General features: G+C 51.2%; 1 protein-coding gene across 3 annotated transcripts in view; it reads left to right on the plus strand.

The window, feature by feature from the left end:
- The window catches only part of LOC122368692 (protein madd-4-like), a 155,569-nt gene that overhangs the window by 47,093 nt on the left and 81,731 nt on the right, over positions 1 to 26,745 (plus strand). For all 3 annotated transcript variants that reach the window (XR_006254279.1, XM_043342885.1, XM_043342884.1), the window contains exons 2-3: positions 13,033 to 13,119; positions 26,205 to 26,345. Coding sequence is in view for 2 of the 3 variants with exons in the window: in XM_043342885.1 (XP_043198820.1) it covers positions 13,033 to 13,119; positions 26,205 to 26,345 (228 nt within the window). In the remaining variant the exon portion in view is untranslated. The remainder of the gene's footprint in view (positions 1 to 13,032; positions 13,120 to 26,204; positions 26,346 to 26,745) is intronic.

Raw genomic sequence — 26,745 nt, forward strand, 5'->3', positions numbered from 1 at the left:
AGCGCGGCTTGCTTCCTGGATGGCGACGGCGACCGCGGAAGTGACAGCGGGCTGGCGGCGGCGACGGCGGCGGTGGCGATAATTCCATTGACGATGACTGCCAGTGAAGCAGTGTTGATGGCTGCAGTTGCTAACCAGCCTGCGAGCCTCAGCAAGCTGCCCGCGTGCCACTATCGGTGCTACGATCTGGGCTGGGCGGTTTTTGGTGGGCGGCGGCGGGGGCGGCGGCGGGGGCGGGGGCGGGGGCGGGGGCGGGGGCGGCAGCCGCCATCGGTCACGTCGACTCCTCCCTCCTCGGACGCACTAATTAGCTTCATTCGCCGGAGATGGGCGTCCGACGATGGTCGGGTATGCACGACGCACTTCACCGTGTTAGATCAGGACCGAAAGATTTGGTCAGGAATGACGCCGAAAACGTTACCTACCCACAACCGCTGTTCGAATTCTAGCAAGTAAATCAAAGGGTTGAAATAAACACTCATTCGAGAAATTTCTATACACTGCACAGGCTCACTTTTTGCAATACCAAAGAGAAAACATCTAGGAAAATATGTTGCGGCTCTTTTTAGCAGCAAACACCATTAAAACTGTTAGTAAACTTCATCGCGAAACTAGCAAAAAGGGAGTGCGGTTCCTGGGTTCCGCTGGGATGGCGTGTCCGATGCCTATTTGACGGGAGCACGCGCCTGAGTGCGGCGGCACCCCGGCGAGTGGAACAAGAACGGAATTGTTGCTGCACGCTCGCGTGACACGGGAACTCCAGAAAGGACGCGCCGTGGTGTTCTCCCACGCCCGGCCGGCTTCCCGCGAGGTGATAATGAATGTCAGTGCTAAGCATGCATGAAATACAGCTGCGCCTGGGAGTGCACATCTTGCTGTCGTGCCATCGCATTTTCCGTGACAGCCTGCCAATGTGTTCTGTACTGGTACTTGACTTGTACTTGTATGTGACTTGCATACCAACTAAAATCACTGAAATGCAAAGGATTTCTCAAATGCGGCATCTTTCGCACAACATTTACTTAGTGTTTAGCCCATCATGGCTTCCAACCCTTTCACAGACACGAATTCCAAATTTCGGATGAACTGAAATGCATTTAGGCGTGCTTGTTTGTCTCGGGAACGTTTGCGAACGTGCCTGTGCGCTGTTTGATGGTGACTAGCCGATTTCCTGTGTGTTTGTGTGTTTGTGCGAGTGCGTGAGCCCCCACTTGTGTATGCATACTCGTACTCTGCCATCCCAGCCGCGGTCTGCACCGGCATCCAACCACCGCGGCGCCACTTCCGCCTAACCTGCGCCATTTGCGCCACCGCGCCAGTGCCGCTCTCGCGCGTGCCTACGCTCGTGCACGTGCTCACACCACGTGTCTTAGCTAGCCGTATCGCACCTCGACGTGTCACCGTCATGTTTCCTCAGCACTGGCCTTGAAGCCCACCTGGTCTCTACCCCCATCCGGAGCGGTCACCGCTCCAAATCTTCGATTGACCGCTCGGTCTCGGTCCGATCGTCACGATCGGCCTCGATTGTGTCATGTTCACAGTCATCACGTCTCAGTTAACCACTCGTAGTGTCACAGAGATGGACACCAAGCCACACGACGTGCTTGTATCAATTAGCATCAGCTTCATTGGGCGTGCTATCTATTCAAAGTAAATCACCACATCTGGGCCGCTCAGTGGGCGACTCCGGACTCTCTGATCGGTACTGAGAGAAATCTATCCGTCCGTCGAGTCAGACCAAACGCGCCACCTCTTTGCATTTGCGGGGGTCCCAGTGACGCATTGCACGCTCGCAGTCGGCGCGGACCGAGCGACCCGTCCCAGAAAAGGTGCGTGACGGAGACGGTGGACGGCCGCGATGGGCGGGGGCTGCCCCGGCTCAAATGAGACGGGCTGGTCGCGGAGACGGCCGCGCCGGTCCTCCCTCGCTGCTCGCTGATAAGGCCACTGTTGTAATCAATGCATAGGCGTGCAGCGCGCCGGCTGGGGAGGCGGCGGCGACCGGTCAGGGCGGGAGGTCGGTGGATCGGGGCCCTGGAAACAGAGCACGGGTGAACGGTATTCTGCCGAGTCACACGGGGTCTTGTTTCGGATGTGAATGTGTATATTTTACCGTGTGTCGTACTCGCGCTGTCGTTATATGTGTCTTGGTCGGTGTCGGTCTTGCAGATGAAGTGAAATCCTAACCAAATGGCCGGTGTATGTGGTCGGAGCCTCCTTTTCAAATAGTGTTAGCAAAATTCTTCCCTTGGGACATATTCGAGAAAAAAGCAGACCCGAGCCGGCAGCGGGATACAGGCTGGTTGTTGTGGTGCAGAATCTCACTCGAAATACGGGACTGTGCTCATTTGCAATATTTTTGCGGGCGCTGCTTGACTACCGTGTTTCTTTGTATAGTAATGAGTCGTTTTTTAGATTATTTCTACATTTCCATGCGATGACATCCTCCCAGTAGGACGTGGTTCCGTCTGCGTTGATTTCTCATGTAAAAATCTCAGAGCATTCCGTGAATGTTTGCGAATCTGGTCATTTATTCCAGTTAATGTCTATCGAATATACCAGGAAAGGTAATAAAACAACGTACAGCACCAAAATTTGGTAATATAACTCGATTCAAAATCGTTTCGCTGAGTGTGGACAAGCGATCGGAAATACTCAGATTGAAACATAAGCGCAACGCTGAGTCCTACGTGGAAACATTCTGTAAAATCCCTCCACCTCTGGATAAATTGGAACTGACCGGCTCTCGTGGAAGCCTCGCCCATTTAGGAATAAGCCAGTCTAGCGGCTTGACCAGCGCCAATTTCGGCGGTCCCTGTGGCTGATATAGCGTGCAGTGCAGTGGCTCGGATTGTTTTAGTCAGTAGATAGTAACCACAGAAAGGCCATCGTATGTAGTGATCACAGTGGCCTCCCAAAACTTCCGCGGCACGTGGAGTCCAAGTACCGACCATACTGCGCAACGTTCACTGCTGTCAGACGACCGCTATAACGGTAGCGGTATACATTACGGTACGGCCCCAAAACGTTGACATCCTAGCGTTGCACTACTAGATCAGCTCAGTCTCCACACGAGGAATGTCGTTTCAAGCCTTTGACGTGGTTGTTGTTTACGATTGTGTTTAAGGGGACGAGGTCGACCGTGTAGCCGGTGCGTGACCTGTCGCGCCGACGGCTCTGAAACTATCGAGTGCCGTGCCGAACTGTTCTGCACCACTAGGCCTCCGGGTGGCTTGTGTGGGTTAAAACTGGCGACCAGGTGAGTGGAACGGTCCACAAAAACTTGGCACGCCCTCGTGGAAGTTGTGCATTCATACAGCAGCAAAAACACCCGGCAACTAAATTGTAGTGTTTTTTAAAAAGTTAGGCAAAATCTTAAAAACAAAATACATAACGCAACATTTGTTAAGTCGTCAGCTTCTGCTTACTTTCTTGCGTAACTCAAAATAAACGTAGCCCCTAATACATACACGGAATACATAGCTAATTCTCGCTCGCGTTATTTATACTTTATGTACCTATACAACGTTCATCCATCATAAATAGATAATGTAGACTGCTCGCTGTTTTGATCCAAGTTTCGGCAACCAGTCTTCCATGAGACATGTCGCCACGATCTAGCGAAGGGCCTTCAGCCGCAAAGACGACAGATTGACGACAGATTCCCAGCCAGGCCGTCTGGCTGGGAATCTACCCCATTCGTTCCAGTCTGCCCGCCTTTACTCGCGCGCATCGCACCGGAACGAACTCGTAGCACTGATCCGACATCACCCAGCTCCGTAATTCGACCCCTGCTGTGTCGGACACCGCGCCCAGTCGCCGTTCCCACCCGACCAATGGAGCCGACGTTTGAATTCACCATCGGATGTTGCCCCTGCCATCGCCCCTTCCAGTCGCACCTTCTTCAGCGCCGTGTCCTCGCGAGGCGTGCCTGCCCCTCCCCGGGGGTTCCTTGGACGCGTCCTGACGCCGCGCCGGCCGGCGCGGCGGCGGCCTCACATCGAAAACCCACCGTTTTCCCGCTGACCGGTCCCCTAGGAGAATGTCGCGGGCGTGTGCGCTTTATCCTTTAATCTGGAATGGCCGGGCCGCACGCCGCCGGCAGAGGCGGATGCAGGGAGCGGTCAGGGAGGAGTCACGCAGACCGCCGCGCGGTGGCGCTTTGTGACCCGGTGGGACCGGTCGCGGTGGGCGCCCTTTGACAGCTCTTTGCGCCGGAACTGCGCGCTCGCCCTCAGTGCTGCGCTCTCCCCTCCACAGGGACAGGCCGCGTGAAGAGGCCACTCCTCCTCTACAGCGGCCGCCTGTGACCGCCTCAGATAGTCGCCCTGTCCATCTAACCGAGTGTCAGTGCCGCATTGACAAATGGTGCCCCCCAGAGTGCCCCCCGCGGCGCCGGGCCGCGCTCAGAACTAATTATTGTTGGGCCGCCGGTGTCCCCATGGACAGTCCCTCGGTGACCCATTCCCGGGCCGCGTTCCTTCTCCCCCTCCCCCTGCCCAGGGTGGAGGGGGGGGGGGGCAGACGCTGGTGCGCAATCACCTGTCCCCTGGGACCGGCACCAAATGAGACACCGGATCCGACTGAAAGGAAGTAATCCCCCGGTCGACGTGCGGTGGCGGCGTGGCGCGGGTAGCGGTGAAGGTATGCCGAGGAATGTGCGGTCGAGGCCTGCCCCCAGTGTCCCGTTGGAGGCGGGTTTCTCTGGGTACTACCACAGGGACGCGTCCCCATACGGTCAGCAGCGCTTCCCTCCAGGTAGGCGCTCCGGCCGAGGAATTTAACCGTCGGATTAAGTCGGAACTCTCTGTGTGGCCTGGCGTTGGGCTATCAAAGGCGGCGTCATCAGGTGTGGGGTTATCAAAGCCGGCGTCATCAGGTGTGGGGCTATCAAAGGCGGCGTCATCAAGGTGTGGGGTCGGCGTCGGAGGTAGGGACGCCAGTAACGGACCAGGTGTGAAAACGGTGGCCTCAGTATGTTTTCCTTGAAGTTTATACGTGAAAAACTAAAAAGTTCTGCTGCCTATCGCGGACATTCACGCCACATACAAAGCGAATGCGCAATGCGCTTGCTTGTGGACCGCGGCGGAAGTTATTTGCGTCATTAAATCAATAACATGACGGAGATGACAAAAGTTACAGATTCATAAGTAACTATGCATTCCAACTGGCCATTGGGGCATTGGCATCAGTTCACTTCCTCATACATCGGCGCTTCCACAATGGATAAAGCTGGCCAGTGGCCAATCACCATATATGACCAATGTCCATTGCAGCATCAGTTTGCGCAGGGGTCCCGGTTCCTGTCGTAACACAGTCCATCCACTCGAGCTTCCCATTGAAGTGTGGGCAGAGCTCCCTCGAAGACCGGGCGAGAGGCGGCGCCGGCGGCCGCGGGGTACACAAAGAGCCATTGTTGCCCGTACAGGGTACGCCGAGTGGGGCGGAGTGCCGAATGGCTGGCGACGGTCAGCCCGACAAGCGATCAGCGGTTAGACGCTGGTTCCCCGAGGTAAGAGACAGGCTCGCTGAGGGAGGAGGAGGAGGAGCTCTGTCATCGCTCATCGCTGAACCTGATCATCGATCTACCACAATGAGATAACAACGGCTTATCACGTGGTGATAATAAAACTACGCCGAGTGAAGATATCCGATAGAGAACGATCCCGCCCGTGATGACAGGCTTGAAATTCCCGCATTGCTCGAGCCTGATGACTTCAGACTGAACTTGTTAAAAGCAAAGTTTGTCTAACTGTTGCGCTTGTTTGTTCAGTTTTGGGAATGTTGAGACGATTGAAACGTTTTCTTAGTGGCTTCCAGGTAAATCCATTGAATGCAGCTTTGAAGGTTTTGTTAGCTCACAAGTGCTAGATTGAAACTTACAAACTCAAACAAAACAGGGGCGACGCACGCGAAGGCGGCGAAAAACACGCTCGGTTGTTGGTTGAACTCTGGAGTATATCCACGCACCCGCCAGCCGATGCTCTTATTTCTCAGCGGAATCGATTCCAGCAGTGGCAGGGATACAACTCAGCCGGGGCCACGAGCCATGAAATGAGCCATTATTCCACGCTGGTTTATCAGTCAGATTTATAACCATGGGGACGCACTTTGAGGGTCCATGTATCGTGCTAATGGCACGCCGTGGAGGCAGTTCCCATGCGCCGCGGTCTGGTTCATAGGGTCCGGTTCCCTGTGAGCAAGAACAAGACGGAGATTTTGTGGGAAACAAAGGTCTCGAAGTTCTCGAAATAGCCATTGTTTGTGACCTGATAAATCGGCTATTTTGATTAAATGTTTGCTATTCAGTGTTTCTTTGTATATTTGTCCATTTTACGCACATGCACTGCGGTATTGCAACTGAGATTCCGTCCGTGCAACGGTAACAGATGAGTCACATCCCACTTACGACACCGGCACCGTTCGCCCCATCTCTGTCCTGGTACGGTCTGGCGCAGCTAATGGCCTGTCTCCTCCAAAGCGGTGCACCGTGGGCCACTCCACCCCTCGAACGCATACCGACGCGCGCGTCTCCGCCAAACCCGCTGCACTATCGCATTGCACCGGTTCGGCACTCAGCTCTCCTTTGGGGGAAAGTCTTCGTCGGGGCGTGCCCGCTCAGTACCGGTATTTCAGCGGGAACGGAGCGCGGTCACACGAGCCGCCTCTGGACCGCCGCACGGGACAGAGCGCGGCGGTGAGCACGGCCAGGAATTTGTCCCGCGGCGCCCGAGCTGCTCACCCCGGCGAGGTTAACATGCCGCCCCGCCCACCGAGCCGCCGGCACTGCCGCCGCCGCCGCCCCGCCGCTACACTGCATGTTACGCTGTCCTAACTGACGAACCGCCCACCCGGGGGTGTCACAACAGGGCCGGGGCAGACGCGCGCCTTCCTGCTCTATCTTTCTCTCTCTCTCTCTCTCTCTCTCTCTCTCTCTCTCTCTCTCTCTCTCTCTCTCTCTCTCTCTCTCTCTCTCTCTCTCTCTCTCTCTCTCTCTCTCTCTCTCTCTCTCTCTCTCTCTCTCTCTCTCTCTCTCTCTCTCTCTCTCTCTCTCTCTCTCTCTCTCTCTCTCTCTCTCTCTCTCTCTCTCTCTCTCTCTCTCTCTCTCTCTCTCTCTCTCTCTCTCTCTCTCTCGCTATCTCGCCTCTCCGCTCCGTGTTTCTCACCTTCAAGGCTTCTACCTAGAACTCCTCTCTCCCTTCACATTCTCTCCCTTTCTACCATTCTATCCCTCGTTTCCCCGACCCACCTCTCGTCTTTCCGGCCGTCGGAATCTCGGACGAATGAGGAGTGGCAGCTGATTGCATGTTCACCAGCACAAGACAGACCATCCACCGGCGCTCACACCCATGCCGAAACAGGCGCCGGTCGCGGCGCACCTGTTCAAACTACCGTGGCAAATGTGGCGCACCTGCCCCGCCAGCTACCGCTGTCGCCGTCGCCGCCGTCATTGCAGTGCCATGCATCACCCACGGCGAAAGGAGTGGCGAAGAGGGGAAACGGGACAGCTCCATTCTCGGGAAGCTGATGGGTGCGGTGGCTGCGATGGAGTGCGGCGACATGCCCTAAGTGGTGAATCGCGGTGGCTTGATGCGGTTTCGCGGTCGCTGTGATTACTTACTACCGGCGCCTGACTGACAGCATGACTGGTGCGGTGTTTGGCGGCTCGCCAGTGTTGACCGAGGTCGGGGAGGAAGTGAGCCGGCAGTCCGCATCTGCAGGCCGGCTTCCTCTGCACCCCCAGCTGTCGGGGCAGAGCTGGTCACCTATTATCTCGCAGGTGTCCGGGGCTGTTTTGGGTCGTGCCCGGTGATTCTATTAGCCGCCGGTCGGCGGTCAGGCGGGGAAGTGGTCACCAAACCTGGTGTTTTTCACCGGGTGACTGCACCGGGAGTGTGGTACTGGTGGTCAGGGACAGGTGGCGGCTCGGGCCCTCGCGGTCCCGCAGTTCCGCACGGGTCGGAAGCTCTGATCCGTCGCGCCTCTTCAGTACCGCTCGCTCAGGGTCAGTCAGCCGTGGCTCCGGACGGGGTAATGACGGTATTGGGATGTCAGATATAGGAACTGAGGAGTGAAAACGCGTTGACTGGCCCCAGTGACACTTTGCGTGAAATTGAGGACACCTGGGACTGGCTAGTTCGCACGGTGCCCAGTGGGGCTTCCGCTGATCTTGTTTGGGGATGGAGAATCCTCATAACTACTCGACTATAAAGCGTGCGTGTCATCATATTTACACCAAGGCAACTTTTTGTGCATTTTTGTGTCTGGTCAATATGATACACGATACACACTATATGTACATGATCTCATGATAAATGCATGATGAAGAGGCGTAAGGTTTGAATGGCTCATTTAATAGAAATATTTATTAGAGCTGTTCGTCAAATAAATAAAGTAAAAAAAAAAACTTCAGTGCAGCCCCTGCGAAGTGCTCATTTTGTTCCATAGCGCCTAGACAACAGTGGGCCGTTTCGCTCGCTATATCTCCGGGCGTAGCCACACTTCTGGTGGTCATAATTCAAACAGGGCATCGTAAGCGCCGAGTGGTAATTTAGACAGGACGTCCTATAGAGCAGTTTGGGGGAGCGCCGCCGCCGGATCTCATATACGCCGTTCTCACTTCTACCATCAGGCCTCCGGGTTACGCGACGGCAGCAATGGGTTCCCAGAATGTCTCCGTGGACCGCGGCTGCTGCCAGGGGCGACGGGAGTGGCTGAGAGCGCGGTACATCGCCTCGGAGAAGCCGCCGAGCTGATGCCGCACCCTTCTTCCTTGTTCTCAGCGATCCCCAGACCCTAACCTTACCGCTGACTGAGCGGAAATATTTGATCGAAGCGTTTTGAGTTGGGGCTGTCCTTTCTTTCACATACCAAGTAGTGTGGCTGCCGTGCTTTAGGCCGATCACCAACCCCTGCAGTAACAGTGACCATGTTGCAACCCTCATTCCTCCGCGTGCCAGCCATTCCAGCAGCCGCGGCTCTGGTATGGGGTGTGTGCGAGCGAGGCTAATCAAATCATCAGAGCGGCCTCCTGATCCGCGCTAACGACCTCACGTTAACTGCAGCTCGCCAGGAGCGAGGGCCATTGTTAAGCGGATTAACGCCACCCAGATTAGCTGTGAGCACTAACCGAAATGTTTGTCTCGCTTCTGTGGAGATAAACGCTGCCAGGTGACTTACACTGCTCAACAGAATTGACTGTTTGTGCGAAGTGGGGGAGGGGTTTAGACTGTAGAAACTGTCGTAAAACCTATGAAGCAAGAAGGTTTGTGATAAAGTCTTCTTTCGTACTTTGTGTTACGTCGCTTTGTATGCTAAATGAGCATTCTCCTTTGATATACTAGCAATGAAAATGCTGCATCTTACGCTGTTCGATATACAAACGTATTTGACGCATAATACTCTTCCTATGCAATCAATTCACTGGCTCTCTTTACATAATGACTAGCACAAACACCCAGTACCCACCCACCAAAGTGCGTTCCACATTCAGAACACTACCGGTTCGGCCAGGCTGCACTATGTTTTCTGTCTCCATGTGAAAAACTGACTGAGCGTGACACCTCGGTCGTGTCAGCCACCGGGTGGTGTCGGGGTCGGGTCGGCTCAGGTGTCACCCCGTGTGAGGTGAGCCGCAGTTCCGGGCTGGGGCGGTGGTCGCCTCGGTGGGAATGGGTTCAACTCAGCTGGAATCTTTGGGTCAGGGCGGTCAGGTATTACTATTTGTACTTAGCGTTCTTTGTGCTTGGTAGAAAAGCGATAAGTTTGACCTAGAGTTACTGAAGAATGAAACTAAGGGTAAACTGTTAAGAAATGGATACTTTTATATCATAATTTATTCCCTTTGAAGCGTTTTTTTTTTTTTTTAGAACCGTTTATTACTTACATTTTCAAGTTTGAATGGGTATGTCATTACCACGATCCGCCTTTCTTTTTAGGTTCTCCCTAATCTCCCCTTAACATCTCTTCGCTGAGACTCACACAGACTCCACCCTCTTCCTCTCTGGCTCCTCCTTTATCTTACTTTCTTTCTTTCTCGTTTTCACTCGTTCCTGATATGTATTTCTCTCCCTGTCTCCTTTTTCTGTGGTTTCATTTCCCATAATATCCTGTGTTTCCTTTCTTCTCAGAGTTTCCATCTCCTTTCATTTGTTCGTACCTCTTTTCTATGCCACCTCCCATCCTCTACTGCCCGGCTCGGATCAGCCCCCGCTCTCTCCCTCTCCAGATCTGCTCTCACCTCTCTGTCTGACTCGTTATCCACTCATGTTTAGCGGCGCCCCGCCCTCTGTCAACCTGCAATCATCGCCGAGGAGAGTCTGAGTGCCCGCCCGCCTCCCCGCTCTGAGGGACGCTGGAGGTCCTTCTGCAATGACAAGCCGCCCAGCGATGCTGGCGCTCCTCATTGGGCAAAACGCGTCACTTCTCTAATGTAAAACATGTGTCTGCCGGGCGGTGCGACCTCCCCAGCTGAGATTACTGGGTGTTCACCAAGCGGGGAGAACAGGGCTGTACTGCGCTAAGATCGTCGACGCAGCGCACTGGCTCCAAACGCGCCGCGCATGGTTCGCCACTCAGTTATCGACCTTTCGACCGGCGGCGCAACGGCAGTGTCAACATGCAACGATTGACTCGGTTCGCTCAAATACTGCCCAAACTTGGCCGTGTACTCTGTGCGGTGCCGTGCCGCTAAGTGGCAGACTCAAACTCAGCTGATGACTGCGATGTGAATGCAAAATCCCTCTTCGTGAGGCCGTTGCACGCGATAATCCGCCGTGGAGCTGGCATGGAAGTCGGTTAGCTGTCTGTTTTGATTTGGGCGCCTCGGTCGGGCTCACGGGCTGTCGGCGAATGGATTAGAACAGGCTGTTGAATCATCCGCCAACCAGCCGAGTTTGTTCAGTGACGTGCTCACTTCCCAATATTTGCATCACAATGAGATGCCCTAAACGGGCAACAAAGCAGGCTTCTGGATAGGAGGCGAAGCCACTGCCGTAAACGCTAATAAATACCGCTTAATTTAAAAATGCTAATAGTGATATTTAAATTATTTAATGAAACGGTATTGTATTTATTTTTTGATATCCTTCGAATTAATTGGACATAAAAGCCTAAAATGATATTTTACTACCGTCGCGTAGTTTTCCTTGTTGTCTTTCAGTTATCATGCAATCACCGACAGACTTAGGCAGTTGAGGGCGTGCATAGCAATTGCTTCGTAATTTAATTGATATATACCTATGTATTATCCAGCTGCAGGCTGAAAAAAAGAAATACAACAGGTAAAACATAAAACAACTGGGAATGTAACTGGTAGGTGTGAACATTTAGGGGAGAGTGGTGCAGGAGGCCCCCCCTTAAGCTCAGTTGCTATTTTTAGACAACTGATAATATTTAAGAGCTAACGTGTGCATGCGCTGTGAGCATGCATCATTTTCCCATACATATTTGCATTCAAAATGAATCTAGGGGGTACACAAACCGTAAACTTTAACATTTTGGAAAAAGTTGCAAAAGGGCCTCTTACACTATGGGTATGGTAAGACGCCCCCCCCCCTCGGGCGTTTAACAAGGCAAGTCGACTTGTAAAAGACGTTTTGCGAACACAGCTGCAAGGCCTTTTATTTCGAAAAGCTAAGCAAATACGGTGTTATCGAAACCAATAACACTTCCAAAGCGCTCGAACAATGCGAAAACTAGCACAACCAAACGCTGATGACCAACGAAAATTGTACCTATTACCTCTAGAAAAAGAAACAGAAAAAAAGAAACAAAAACAAACTCCTTGAAAAAAGAATGCCACGCCTGCCGCAGGTGCAGGCGTTTTAGCATCGGGGGCGTTTTTTATCGGGGGGCGTTTTATAATCCTCGAAGGGAGGGCCTCTTAAAAAAATGCAGTGTTTTAACGTCACAATATTTATGGTTTATGAGACATTTGCAGCGCACCAGAACATGGTCTATTCTGAAGCTAACATGTCACAATTTCGATGAGATAAGATTGCATTTGATAGCCATTGTTTTTTCAGATATATAAGGGTGATAAAGATGCATATATCTAGCAAGTAAAGGGGCAAAAACAGAAACAGGCTTACCAAAAGTCGCTGCGACGCACCTGATACCTCAGGTTTCGTGAGTTGTTGTTTCAAGAGGGCTTCTGCTTTACAAGAACATTAAAAAATAAATAACATTATTGGTTTGGTAAAAAAAGCGATGGGGCCTCTTACCGACCCTGGGCGTCTTACACGGATCTCCCCTACTTAATTTACCAATACCTCTGACCTACTTTTGCGCAAAGTATACGTCATTGGTTTATTTATTATGATCGAGTTCAATAAATTCACTTGTTGACTGTGGGGGAAGCTGCATCCGGTTTTATCAGAGATAAAAGCATAAAAATAGAAAATGCTATTTTTTGTCTAGGTCTTAACGGATACTATTCGCTATTCAAGCAATTTTAATTACGGACGTTCTTAAAATCTGCCGAGAATGATCGAGAAATGAGGAAGACTTGGCATTTTTTCAACAACGCTTTCTTGGCATTTTTCAATCATATGAAAAATCATACACGTGCTCCTAGTTATGACGGTCAGTCTGTCCGTCCGTATCGCTGACTCATCCCGCTGACACCTCGGCTCGCTCCACCACCTCCACAGCTCGTGGCATGACAGTGCGGCACATTCCTTCACCGTCTCCGGCCACAACAAACCCGCCAATCAGTCAGAGTGTGTCACGACCAGCACTGCAATTAACCCATCACAAACACCTCAGAGCGAGTCTCGAGCGCTCCGCCGCGGAGCGAGCGCCTCCCGCCCATATCTGGCGACTCATCGAACGGCGGGGCACGCGGCGCAGATGAGGCGATTGCGGTGGTTACCCGTGCTCTCGAGGGTTGTGACGCGGTTTGTGACGAGCGTGTAGTGATTGTGGTGTTGTGCAAGAGGGTTTGTTGGGCATGTGCCGCATTTTGTGGTTGTCGGTATTGATGAAGCGTTTCTAGGACAAATCGGTTGACGAGTTCCCTTTCGTTTCCAGATGGCGCGGCACGCAGCCAAAGTCTGTATTCTCCTCGCCATTGCGACTCTCCCGCTCGCCACCACTGCTACAAACTCGGCGCGTCGGGTGAGTACCGCGGCGAACGCGCCACCCGCCGCGCCGGCCCTGTAAATCACTGCCCAGCGCGGCCGGCCGAGCCCCGGCGATTATTATCGACAGGGCAGCCGATTTTGTTTGGGAATGCGGGGGCGATTGTGGGGCGGTGGGCGCTGAATGAAGCGCGCCGTGCTGGTATGTCGAGGGCCGCGCTGGACGGCGCCTTCTGCTACGCACGCGCACCTGGTAGGGGAGTGAAGAGGAGAGCGTAGAAGTGCAATGTTATTGTGTCAGAGGCGCGGGTCGGGGAGGAGCGGGGACGTGCAGGGCTCTGACGTGAATCCGCTCTGTGCAGCCCGCTACTGCCAGTCTCGATTGGCGGGTGCTCACATCAACGGGCCGCTAGAGACGGTAATGAGCGGCTCGTAATGGTGTCCTAGAACTTGTTAGCGAGATGGGAGATTATTAATCATGCCCTAAATATACTACGGCCATATTCATATCTGATCTAGATAGATTTGGTGCAGAAGAGGTCCAGAGGAACGCCTCAGTATTTTATGACTTTATTGTCGTCGTAGAGCATTTAGCAGCACCAATATGACCAATTATGTGAATGATAAACGATTGAGAGAAAGCTAATAAGAAACAGTGTCGGCAATGTAGAGTAACTTCGTCAACACAATGCAGGCAATGATTACATCTGTTTTTATCGACCCCAAAACCTGTCTCTCTAGTGACACTTTTGTCGGGAGAAATTCGCCCCGCCCTTTGGTCGCTGTTCCCCTTCATAGAGCACAAAGCTGCCCTCATCTCGAACTGAGCCGGAGTGGGCCAAACGGCCTCAGCCCCATCTAGCACGCTCTCAAAAACCTAGCGACTGCCCCGCTCTCATCCGCCCTGACTGATGGCTTCTACCGGTGGGGGTCCCGCTTCGCACCCAGTCTGATCGAGCGGAAAAACGGCCGCTCCACGCCGTCGCCTCTCGTATAGCAGCACGTTGTGAGTCGACTGATTTCGTGCTCGGGATCAGGCGTGGTGCTCACAAACGACTAGCGCGGGGCAGCGCTGGGCGCCACAACAGCCACCGTCAGATGAAGCTGATTGGTGACTGGGAAAAGCCCTCAGCTGGGAGCTGCATACGACAGGAGCTGTGCGCTAATCCTCAGATGTGCGTGCGGTCCAATTCAGGCCTCGCCGAGCGCACAGGCCTCTGATCTGTGAGCTGTGAGATTTCTGGACCGAGATTCCACGCAGTAATTGGCTCGGTTGGGTGTCGGGTCGTCGAGGCAGAGGTAGGGACAGAACGAGCAGAGGCAGGGACAGAGGAAGAGAGGCAGGGACAGAGGCAGAGATGCAAGAAACACTCGACAGATAAGACACAGTTGGTATAAGAGGCAGAGAAAGCATGCGTAAGCATTGGTAGTAACATAGTTATGATGTTTACTTTACTGATTTACGTTTAAAACAAAGATAACAATATTTATCAGCTTATCCATGGCAAAGGCCGTTTTAGAAGCGACCATGCAACACCAAAACTCGACCCACTTCTCCGACCATTTTCTCCTTCCTGGGCCACTAAATTTTGTCTCCGTACTTTCCGTGCGTCATTTCGGCTGCGCCATATTCGCCGCGGTGGTGAATATCTCGCGAATTCCCCTGGGGCGGGCAGTGTCTGCCGGCTGTTTATTGTCACAATATCTGACCAATCCTCAAGTTGAGGCTATTCTAGGTCTTCGTCATACAAGCATTGATAAACAAATAAGACGTGTAAAACGTGATCAAAAGATCCAAAAGTGGACACGTACATATAGACAGTAAAAGCGGATCGGTAAACATCAAAGCGAGTAATCTCACTATCAGACAATCGAGAAAAGTTAGGATTAAAAGTAAAAGCGAGCCACATAGAAAAGCTATAGACTAGCCAGTTTTCACTACTTCTCTTGCGACCCGTTTGAAAGCCCTAACTGTAAACTCTCTGCAGAACTGTGATTTAGGTGGGAACAGCCTGTGGCTCCGAACACTGCAGCTGGTGTGGTCCTTGTTCGTGAGCCGCCTGTCGACAGCAGAAAATGGAACAGAAGTTCTGCAGTTATGCGGAAGGAGGTGCAAAACGTCACACCGCACAGAACAGAGTCTATGAAGCATTGGACTAGAACTAGAGGTCATCGACAGCAAAGAGTGTCTCTATTCTCTGTTCTCTGAGCCAGCGTTGGTGGATGATGGTGCAGAGTGACAGTGCTCTCCTCAAGTTTTGATTTCAAACACTCCAAAATGCTTTGTTTGCATTCAGTTATCTCGAGCTCACGACGTCCACAGCTTTATGAACCGTCATGAGAATATCAAGCAGGCAGTGGTTGTGTATACAGCAAGATGCTATTTGTCGGGTAATTTAGGTAGTAACGCTGCAATGCAAGCTTGCAAGCAGCATCTGTCTGTGCAATAGTTTGTTCCGTTTGCGCATCTCTTGTCGTGCGTCGGTGACTTGCAATTAAAAATATCGTGTTTGCAGCATTCAACTCGTTGTATGCCAGCAAAATATTCTTATTTGCCTACCATGATTTTATATTTGCAAATAATGTAATTAACTTACATTAAACATAGGTGCAGTGAAGGCGTTCCCCTTATGTTTTATGCAAACACGCAGCCGCTTTTATACAGTTTTGTAACGTGCATCTTTCCACCATATGTTGCTGCAATTTCAGCATCGGGTTACCAGGACACGTTAAAATGCATTGCCAGATGGAAAAATACATACTATGGCTTAGCAATTGATTCGAAGCTTCCATAAGTGCGCGGTCTTGCGCCATTATGATATGCCCTATTTACCTTCTTTATTCACCCTTTTCATTCACTAATTTCTTTCTTCATTTACCCTCAGACAGTCAGGCCAGGCCAAGCGTCATAATGCTTGCTCAGCAAGTAGTGCTACAACCATTTCCCACGGTTCACAGTGCTTGAAGTGCAGGACATGACATTTAAGCGATGGACACGATTAGTACGAGCCAGCGTGTTCCAAATGACTCCACCCATTGCCATCAGCTATCGACTCGAAGGCTTTGCTGAGACGATTTTCTGATAAGTCTGGGCACAATGTGTGATTCATATGACATGTTGGTCATAAATTACCCAGGGAAATGGTCTGAATGGTCATCAGTGTTATACTGTAGACAGCCCCGCCATTACCATTGGCGCCAGCGAGGGTAAAATAGGAGAGCTTCCGATCTACCTTTTACATTTAATGGGCTGTGACTATAAATATGGGGAAAACTCCATGTTTATACTCTGTAATTACCTTGCTGTATGCTCGTATGAAAATTTGACTTGGTTAACCTGCATGTCATTTTATTCATGCTGTTACGCTTTCCTTTTGAGTTAGCGAATACAATATTATGGCCAGTTTCACATCTTGAGTTGCATATGAGTCGGCGTTATGCGTTGTTTGACCGGACAGTGACGTGGCTGTCCGCCCACCCGTCAGCTCTCACCGGTTCCCCTGAAGGGGCCGCGGTGACAGACGCGATGACCAAGCTGTTCTGGGGAGGTCCTCGCGCTAAATCACCTCTTCATCGCCGTCTTGCAAACCCGCACGAGACAACGCGCAAAAACGCGAAGCCATAAATGGCGCACGGGGACGTCGCTGTGAGGCTGTGTAATGTGTATGGCAGTCTGTATATGGCAGCCTGCATATGACAGTGGACTGTTCTCGCCTACACTGACTGTCAGTTGGACGGCCCCGGCCCTGCGCGGCGGGGTGGGCAAATCTTGCCGGAGCACACCGCTTCTGACAGGGTGATGTGACTTTGTGCGACGGCTCAGCGCGGCTTCAGACGCCGCCGCCGCCCCCGCTCGAGAGCTGCGGTCGGCGCCCAGTAGGCGCGGTCCAGCGTTATGTGATGGTCGCCCTTTCGATGTCCACCCATATATTGTGTGGCGATCGCCGCCGCCTCTGTGCAGTCGCTGATCTACCGACCGCGCCGTAGATTTGTGTCATCCGCCCACAATGGCTGCGAGATACAGCAAAATCAGATCACAGTAGATGGAAGGTGGTCTATTTTCAGTAGTCAAAGGTTCCGAGCCGCGTAACTTGTGATTTATAAACTATATTTTACTGTTCGGTTAACAGTCTAACAGTTTTAGTGTTAGAATGAGCAAGTCAAAGATAGCTCTTCAAATTAAAGGTTGATTCATATGAAAAAAAATCACACAAGAATCTGAATTAATTAAAAAGGAATGCGGCTACCTTGGCCTTTAAGAATACTTGTCTCATCCAAGGTCAACATAAAAAGTGGAGGTCAAAGGTCACTCACAACATCCAACACCGTCCCGGCGCAGACAAGGTCACTGGGTTTGATCATCGGTCAGTAGCCGGGTCAGTGGGGTCAGGTGGACAAGTCGCGCCCATGAACTGGCTGCCGGCCGGGCCACCGGGGTTAGGGGGTCATCTCGGCGGCCGGCTGACCTTATGACCTTGAATGGCGCCACTTGGTGACGCCGGTGGCGACTCGCGAGCCGGCCAGGGGCCGTTTCGGCGACACTCAGCGGCCGTAGCCGAGTTACGAGCGCGTCTGGTGCACCGGCGAGCCGTGAGCTCGTTATGTCCCGGAGACGAGACCAGGCGGAAGGAATGCTTCCGTGATTTTACCTTCTCGCATAGCCAGCTCTCTCGTCCCGTCATTTTACAGTCAGTGGGTGATGCTGGCCATGAATTGATCTCCAATCATGGCCAGGTATCGGATAACGATAAATATTCCATCGATTTGGAAGCCAACCTTGATCTCCATCTCCACGTTGACCCCCAGTCCCGTTCAGATCTTCAATCCTGTTATATTGAAGGCTGCATGCATGCTACCCTGGTTCTAGCCTGCTTCGTCGCAAATAGCAATGCAAAGAATAGACGAAAATTATACTAAGCACAAACTGACGTCAGTATTGCGAACACAGCTTGCAATAGAATTGAGCATGAAATCAAAGACCAATGGATGAGGACCACGTTATAAACAATCTTCACAGGCTTTCATGGCACACCTGTCTTAGAGTGAGTTCACTAAGATCAGAAAGCAAGATGTATGGGCAACTCTACAAAAGTTGTTCGGGTTTCCGAAGTTAGCCAATTATCATCGTAGACCATACCTTTACGAATAGTTGCAAAGGTTAAGCTAACACGAATGGGGCGGCATAATAAAGTTGACGGTCAATGTATGCTCAATTAATTTGCAGAACATGGTAAAACACTTTCGAATACCTATAGTTATTCTCCACCTAGGTGGATGACATATCGTTCGAGTCCTCACAATCCGACCATGCAACCCAACCAAAAAGAGCGCGATGAGTGGCTCATATTTCATTGATTGCGCCCCACAATCGTCAGCTGTTCCCTCGCAGAAACACGTGTAGGCTCCAGTGTCACTTTGCTGATGGATCGCGGCAGCTCCGGGTAATGAATATTTCATGTCGGCTATTCTCGCCATTTATCAGGCTTTTCATAACGACAGCCGCCTTAAAGAAGCCAGACAAACCAATTGATAATGATGTCGAGGCTTCCTTGAAAGAACCGTCTGCCATCGGTCGTGGCGAAATCCTTGTTCATTGGAACTCCGGAATATGGTGACATTTGAAAGGCAATCCATGTATACGAAAACGTGGAATTATTTAACGGTGGTGTGAATGACGCAGCCATATTCAAAATGCATGGCTGTGAAAGAGTTTGCATTTATTCGATTTTCAGCTGTTTGTTGACAACAATACCGGTTATATCAATAGTAAAGCCCATTTTCCATTAAACCTGAGTTTTAAACCCGTCCTGCCCTCACGGCTCACAGGTATCCGTAATTCCCGTTTGAGATGTTGGCCAGTTTACTGAGCGGCCCTCCTGTGACGGCGACATTGTCTCGGGTTACATTATGCAGCATGCACTGGCCTCTTGCCCGCAGTTTAGTTGATGTTCGGCGTCTTTGTGTGCCCCTGATGTCTACTTTGCTCTGAGCATGGCTTGCACGGTGAAGTTGGCAGACGGTCTCCAGAGGTTGAGAGTCGAGACCGTCTGATATTCCACTTACTGCAGCTCTCAATGGCCGACGTGAGTCAGATTTGGACAAACAGGCGAACAGGACGGTGCGAAGCCAGATAAATCCATAAAGAGAAGTTGGAAATGAATGCAATGCTGCGGTCACAGACGAGCTGGGCAAAAGAAATAGAGTTGTGTGGCCATCTTCTTAAACGCTTGCGCCCGATACAAGCTCAGTAAAAGCTACTTCGATCCAATTCGAGATCGATATGCTTCTACCAAAGCTAGCAGATTTTGACCACTAACATGATTGCGTGTCCATAGAGAGGTAATTGTATCTCTTGCTGACTGCTGTAGTATTTTGATTAGAGTTGTTCGATCCAAATAAAGAACCACGGCCAGATGTAGCTCCATTGAGCCAAAAGGAGCTATTCTGAGTCACTCTGAGCCAGACTGAGCCAGAGTGAGCCAGACACAGAGCGCCATCCGTCCGCTCACCATTGGGGAACTGTTTGCTCGGACTGTGTTTTACCAGAGGTGCTAAACGGCCGGACGTGCCAGTCGCTGTTAGCACCCTCCATCGCTTGCTGCGTATGTGGTCTCTGTGGTCGCAGTGGTCTCAGACACTGTGGCCACTGTGGTCTCAGACCCACCCATTCGCAGACATCCGTTCTTAGTGACGGACAGGCTCCCAGGAATTAAGAACGAGCTCAGATATGTTGAATATAAACTCAACGTCGGAGCCCCCGCGCTATGTCTATCCCACCGCCTTCGTGTTGTCTCTCCTCCGTCTCTTTCGCTCCCTTTCCATCTCTCTATCCCTCTCTCTCTCTCTCTCTTTCACTCCCTTCCTCTCCCTCTCTCCCTTCTCCCCTCAATCTTTCTCTCTTACTCTCTCTTTCTCTCTCTCTCTCTCTTCCTCTCTCCTTTCCTCTCTCCCTCTATGTATTCCTCTCTACCTCTCCTTCCCTTTCCCTCCGCCTCCCCCTCCCTTTCTCCTTTTCTCCCTCCCTCCCTCTCCCTCTCTCCCTCTCTCCCTTTCTCCCCTCTCCTCTCTTTTCCTCTCCTTCCCTCCCCTCACCTCTCTCCATCCCTCCCTCTCTCCCTCTCCTATCTCCCTCTTCCCCACTCTCCCTCTCCCTCTCCCTCTCTCTCTCTCTATCTCTCTCTCTCTCTCTCTCTCTCTCTCTCTCTCTCTCTCTCTCTCTCTCTCTCTCTCTCTCTCTCTCTCCCCCTCCCTCTCTCTGACCCGCCGCGCTGATGACCGGAGATGACCGGGCGCTCGGACGCTGATTCGGTGACCGGTAATGACCTGGTCCGGTCGGTTCCGCTACCAGACGCGGTCCTGTTCCCCCGGGCAGATGCGAGGTCCGGTCAGCGGGACCACTAACGGCACTCATTAGGGTGCAGACGGATTAGAGGAAATGTGTAACATGCGAGGCTGTTAGGGAGACGCTGGTGGAATAGGCTGTATGGTTAGGTTACCTACTTTATTATTGATATTTTTTAGATTATGCAAAGAAACAGGGTTTGATCGCAGTAACTTCTCTGTAGAGAAGTTTTTCGATGACTTATTATCAATATCATTTGAACAACTTTTGCAATTTGTATGCATGCGTGCGTTTACCTATAGTTGGCCCAGCGCTTACATAACATATAAGATAAAAATTAGTTCAAGTCGGCCCTAACCTTGCGAAATATAAATCCCTCGGTGCCGACCTCGCCACCACCCTGCAGCCGCTAACCACAAAGCGCACAGCCAGCCAACCGGCAGTGACCACATTTTGTCGGCACCGCCCGCTCATATAGCGCGGCGTGATGTATGCTTTTCATTTTCGGCAGCCGTCCGCCACAGTGTGTTGGCCGACCTTTCGACCGCCGACATCGGGACGAGTTATGGGTCGACCAGAAACAGATCGCCGCGGTGCTGGCTTGGGATGTCTTAGAACGCGTATCTCGGATTGTCTCGGGTTTGTATCGGACGTTTGTCTCAGACGTTTGTCGCGGTTGTCTTAGATGTTCTGGGATGTGTGCTAGGTTTGCCCACGATGGAGACTGCGTCTGAAAATAGTCATCTGGAAACTGATCCACGCCTGAAAAAATGGTTTAATTGGATGAAAGAGTTGGTTTGTACTTTGTATTAGATATGTAACCTATGTAACCGAAGGTTTGTTGTCAATAGTTAAAACACTATTCTTTAGAATTGTGTTTTTCTATTGAAAAACAATCTGAGTTCCCTGACAATTTGGCAAAAGCTGCCTGAGATCTATGCGAAACCTCCCTTATAACAATTAATCGAAAAAGAAAGAAGATTTACGGGGAATGATGCTTAGAGTCCAACGATTGTGATTTCGTATGAATCGGCCTACATGATGCAGTCTGCCGCAGTCTGCCAATGGAAACAGCTTACGTAAGGGCTGTAATCAGAATGTCGTTATCAGTGGTTCCTGGAGAATTCACACCAACCAAAGATCGAGCATAATGCTAGTTAGGCGCCAATTGTTCTAGTTAGGCGGTAGGCCTATATAATTCACCATATTTTTAGGTATGTATCACAGCCTTTGAGTGCTTGCTCACGCACATGGCCTATCACATTGCACAAAGCATTCTTTTATTTCGAAAGCTCTGACCTCTGACGTGCTCCTCTCATCTAGAAACGCCTACTAATTTGCTTATAGACTAGAGTTTCCAAATAAATAATTGTTAATATTATAATACCTTATCTCGGCTCCCATTCAGCTCGATGTATTGGTACATCTATTCGAAACACGCCCGACAGCGAGGTCCATTTTATACCAAGCGGCGATTCTCTGCTGCCAGCCATCGTCGTACTTTTCAATCACACGAAACATCTCTGAATAAATAATTTGGTCGCGCCCTCTCGGTTCGACCACGCCCTTTCGATATCGCTGTCACGCCCTCGCCCTGTCATGTCGGTCCCAGCGTCCTCCAGGTCGTGTCACCTGACACCAGCAGGTGGTGTAGATGACAGCAAAGAATGAGGACATCGGTGCGGTCACACTTCCTGGAGAGAGGAAGCGTGAAACGGAACAAAAGGAAACGCTATGGGTCTGTGTCGACTTCCTCATTATTTGTAACCACTCGATCATCACGGCGTCTGTGGTTCAGTTCATCCAGAAACGTACCGTGGAAATGCATGTCGGTGGCTGGACTCCAGCTGTCTCATCGCTCATGTTTCCGTTGTAGCTGGTGCCGGGCCACATCAGTCTCAACTGACCTGCCTCGCGACGGCCGGTGAGCCACCCCGCGTGCCTCACAGACACGTGACCTGCATTTGTCTGACGGCCTGTCAACACTCATACAGTGTCAGGCAGCGTGTCAGTATTGGTGTCGGTGACGTGCCGGTGCGTGTCTGGAATTCATGTCAGAACATTGCGTGCGGGTCGAGGGATTGTGGAGCACTCGGAGTGAGTTCCGCCCCGCCCCGATATCTCGCCCACGTATACTGCGGGACGGGAGCTGCGATCGCCGGGGTCAAGTGCCCCGTCTGGACAACAAGGCTGGCCTTGTTCGTCACAGACTGAAACACTCTGTAAAGTGAGCTGATATAGCGCCAGGGGCGCCACTGTTCTCCATGTGGCTCTCCTGCTAAGGAAAGTGACGCATTATGCTCTGATTAGGGTTCCCACCTGTTGTGCAATATCATGGTCTTACGTAATTCTCACACTCAAAGAGGACATGGATTTCGTATCCCTTTTTGTAAGTGCGACGCGCCCGCCTTTAGAGTTTTCAGTAGGTTTTCATTTTCTGCTCTGGTTATTCTGCCTGTCCGGCTGACATGTCTCTCACTTCACAGTTTTGATGCGAGACGGTAGTAGACTTGCGATCGATACATGTCGCGTCTGCCTTTGCACTCCTTCGTAGTCGACAGCAGCCCACCTGCTTTATGCGCTAATTCTGTTTTCAACAGAAGCTCGGCGTCCTGAAATGACTTTGAATATTGCACGGCACATCTCTCCCCGTCTTGTGCTGTTGTTTTGTCTGATGGATATCAAACAAAGAGGATTGATGTTAGGTTGGAGTGAAGCGAGAAAGCTGGAAGCTGGTAGTGAGGGATTTACCAAGCCAGGAACAAGGGACCGCCTAATTTTGATCTAGTAGAGAGACAGGGAGTTACGTTCGGCCACGCTCCAAATATGGCCGGAGAGCATGTGGCAATGGTTGTCTGATACATGGCTAAGTGCTGTTAGCATACCGACATATGGTGGGATCACTATTAGCACTCAGTACATATGTAACTATACTCGTACTTACGGAAGCGATAGCCAAAAACGTATGCATTTGTGAGTCAGAAAGAGCCTCCTCAGTAATGGAACGAGCGGTGCACGATGTTTGGGTGGCTAGAATTCCCTTTTCGTTTTTTTATTGGGTATGATCCAATCTTATTTGGCTTTTGTGACGTTATATAGCGGTCAGTAGCCAGTTCGTGGTCGGTCAAACTACATACTATATCCGAGCTGAAATAATGAATAAGGCTCGCCTGATTGAGCATTCCAGAAAACCTAGACTAGCACTCATGCGGAACGAAACTGATGACATAAAATCGGAAGGCATTCATTTTTTCACAAAATTTAGCAAGGTATGCTGTTCCATTGACTGACTTCGCAAAATCTGCAATCAAATGGGATGCGCTTGGTGATTGCCACTTGCCAGAGACAGATTTTATCTCATTGGGACCCAGACATAGACTGCCTCAAAACTGATAACACAGACATTCAAGGAGCAAAATGGGAACACATATTATGTTAAACGACCACGAGGAAATCAATCAAATTGATTCGTTGAACACAGGGTGACATGTAGGGTATCAGTGGCTGGTGGCAAATGTTTGCCCACAATCCTGTCTCCAACGACACCCTAACTCCAGAGGTCAGCTTCAACATGCCTGTGAAGTGAGTACTGTGGCAAATTACAGGCCCGTGAAACTATGGTTTTGCACTGGAATATAAACCTCTGTGCACCAGACACATGGATAGACAAAAGTCTATGAGCTGATCAATAGAGCTGACTGAAACATGGCCTGGAAGTGACAATGAAACGACCGACTTAATAATTTTACTTTCTCATTAAAAGAGCCTAAATTCACTGACAAATTGTTATTGAAAGACTTAATGTGATCTGCACAGCACATCGTCCATGATTGTCTAATTACAAATTAAGATGTTTTGAAGTAGAGTTAAGCCATTACTTTACCATGGAAAGTTATAGGACGAAGACAATTTAAATCCCCTCTCCCACCTGGTTGTGGCTCTCGCAGCTCGCGGTGATCCTATCTCCCGTGATGTCGCCTTCCGGCGGCGCCTGTTCGTCATGCGTCCCTGCAATATGCCGACCGTCTCCCGGGGCACCAGATTGTCGCCCGCGCGTCACAATTTGCATAAACGGAGCGGCGACAAGCCCTCCCTGCCTGATGTGGCCCTGCGGCGTCACGGGGTAGGGGAATGTCACAGAGGCGGCGTGCGGGCGGGATTCTGAACGGATTCGGCACGGATTTGAGCAAGAATCTTCATGGATTCAACGGGATTTGAGCGACATTCACCAGAACTTTGATGGCACAGATGGCATTCAACAAAGTTCAAACTCCAAAACGGAGTCATGGTACAGCCAATGTTCTAGTAATGTTATGTATGTACTTGCAGCCTACAGGTGATGCTCAGCAAGAAGCATGGTTTTGTGTGTCGCTCATACCACTCCTGTTATAAATCCTTTTTAGTTTTTTTTTCAGTGGTGAAAAGTCAATTTGGCAAAGCAAAACGGGACGGAAAGCTTTTAAGTTTTAATTGCGTATGAGCACCTGGAACTACATAGCTGTAACTACTTGCCAATTGAACTTCCTGGTCAGGTATTCAGGTAACACTTCATTTAAATTATTCGGAAGATACTTGGCACATAACTGTGGCGTGGTCGCGGCTTGCATTTTGAAGAATGAACTAATATTTTGTATCGGAGCCGATGAAGACTGCAAAAATACCACCGTACCTGTTATTTTTTATAGTTGCTTAAAAGTCTGCGTACACTCCGGCAGTAAAAAACAGCTCATAATTTCTTAGGTATCTGAAAATAGAACGAGGTGCAGGAAGGCTGATGAAACTTTACTGAAGTGTTGCATCCGTAACAACTCGCCACATTACAAACATCTGAGCAATGCAATTACTACCAACAACACAGCGAATGAGTTATCTCATAAATGCTACCCGGTGCGTGGGTATCCCAACAGAGCCAAGAACACACAGACTCGCCCCGGGAGAAGGCCATCACCTGTGGCTTCTGTGATAGCCCGGGAGCCTTTTCTGGCGCTCCGACCTGTCGTAGGCAGGAGATAGTCCCCAAGGGGGCAGGGGATAGGGTGAGGGGAGGGGTAACACTGCGAGCTGCGGCAGCCCACGCGCGGGATGGAGGCGGGAGGGGAGGGGAGGGGGTGCCACGGTGAGCTGCGGCAGCCCACGCGGGGTGGAGGCACGCTGCCAGTCGAGCTGTCGCAGCCGACAGATGGAGCCGATGGCCCGGCCTTTGATTGATAATTGGGGATTAGGGCGTGCCGGAGTGGCGCTCAATCGGCCGACCTGGCAGTTGGCACGGGTGGAGCATTTCACCGCTCTGGCATGAGCTCTGATGGAGAGCTTTCGCAACGTTTTTAACGGCCAGCTGAGGTGTGCAAAGGAAAATATACCGATAGCATGTCACGCTGCAGTGTCTGGGCCAGTCGGCGGTGGTTACAATTTAGTGCTGCTGCTCAGTGCTCACTGCTCATGGACCACCCTGAAGCTGGCGGCGGAGCTACCCCGTGCCCGACTTGGCACGATTAAGCTGCGGATAGACAAATGCAATTTAACTATCACTTATAAGCAATTGACTGACTCAAGCTAACGGCGATATCTTATGCCCTCAGGTTAATGGTTTTATGTTTCGTCCTCAGGTTCACGGCTGTATAATGCGTATTGTGCCATCGGGTTGAAGGGTGCAAGTATTTGGTTGCAGTGGTGTCTGGTTCATTTACGTTGACGCCTGTATCTTGCCTGTATGTATTTTCTGCCCGCAGGTTAGGCCGTCTCTCTTGCCCTCGAGTTGACGTCTGTATTTTTGTTCACAGGTTGACGGGTGGACAGAGTGGAGCGACTGGGGTCCCTGCAGCCAGCCCTGTGACGGCGGCGTCACGCGGCAGACGCGCATCTGCCACCGGGAGCACGGCTGTCCCGGCCTGGGCGTGCGCCGACAAATGTGCAACATGCAGGTCAGTCATCAGCCGCCGTTCGTTTGTGGCACTCGCTGATGAAATCTATTGGGTTGCTTTGTCACATTATTCGTTGGATCCCCATCCATTTTTTCTGTAATCTCTTAATCCAGAGTCTATTATCATCTTTCCTCGCAAGTCGCAATCATTCTCCTTGTCGCTCCTTCTGCTATCATCTCCATGATGCTCTTCTTCATCGCTTCTTCCGTCGCGTTTTGCAACACTTTTTCCGTCACGCTGTCCGTCACGTTTTCCGTCACGTTCTCCGCCACATTCTCCGTCACCCTCTCCGTCACACTATTCATCTCATTACGCTCTGCCCACTAACTGGGTGGCGCCACCGTTGACCGGTCGTTCATCGTCGATGTGCCGGTCTATCTGAGCTCCGGGCCGCACTGAC

Source organism: Amphibalanus amphitrite, unplaced genomic scaffold (assembly GCF_019059575.1).
Source record: "Amphibalanus amphitrite isolate SeventyFive unplaced genomic scaffold, NRLGWU_Aamphi_draft 000968F_arrow, whole genome shotgun sequence".
Classification (NCBI taxonomy): Eukaryota; Metazoa; Arthropoda; class Thecostraca; order Balanomorpha; family Balanidae; genus Amphibalanus; species Amphibalanus amphitrite.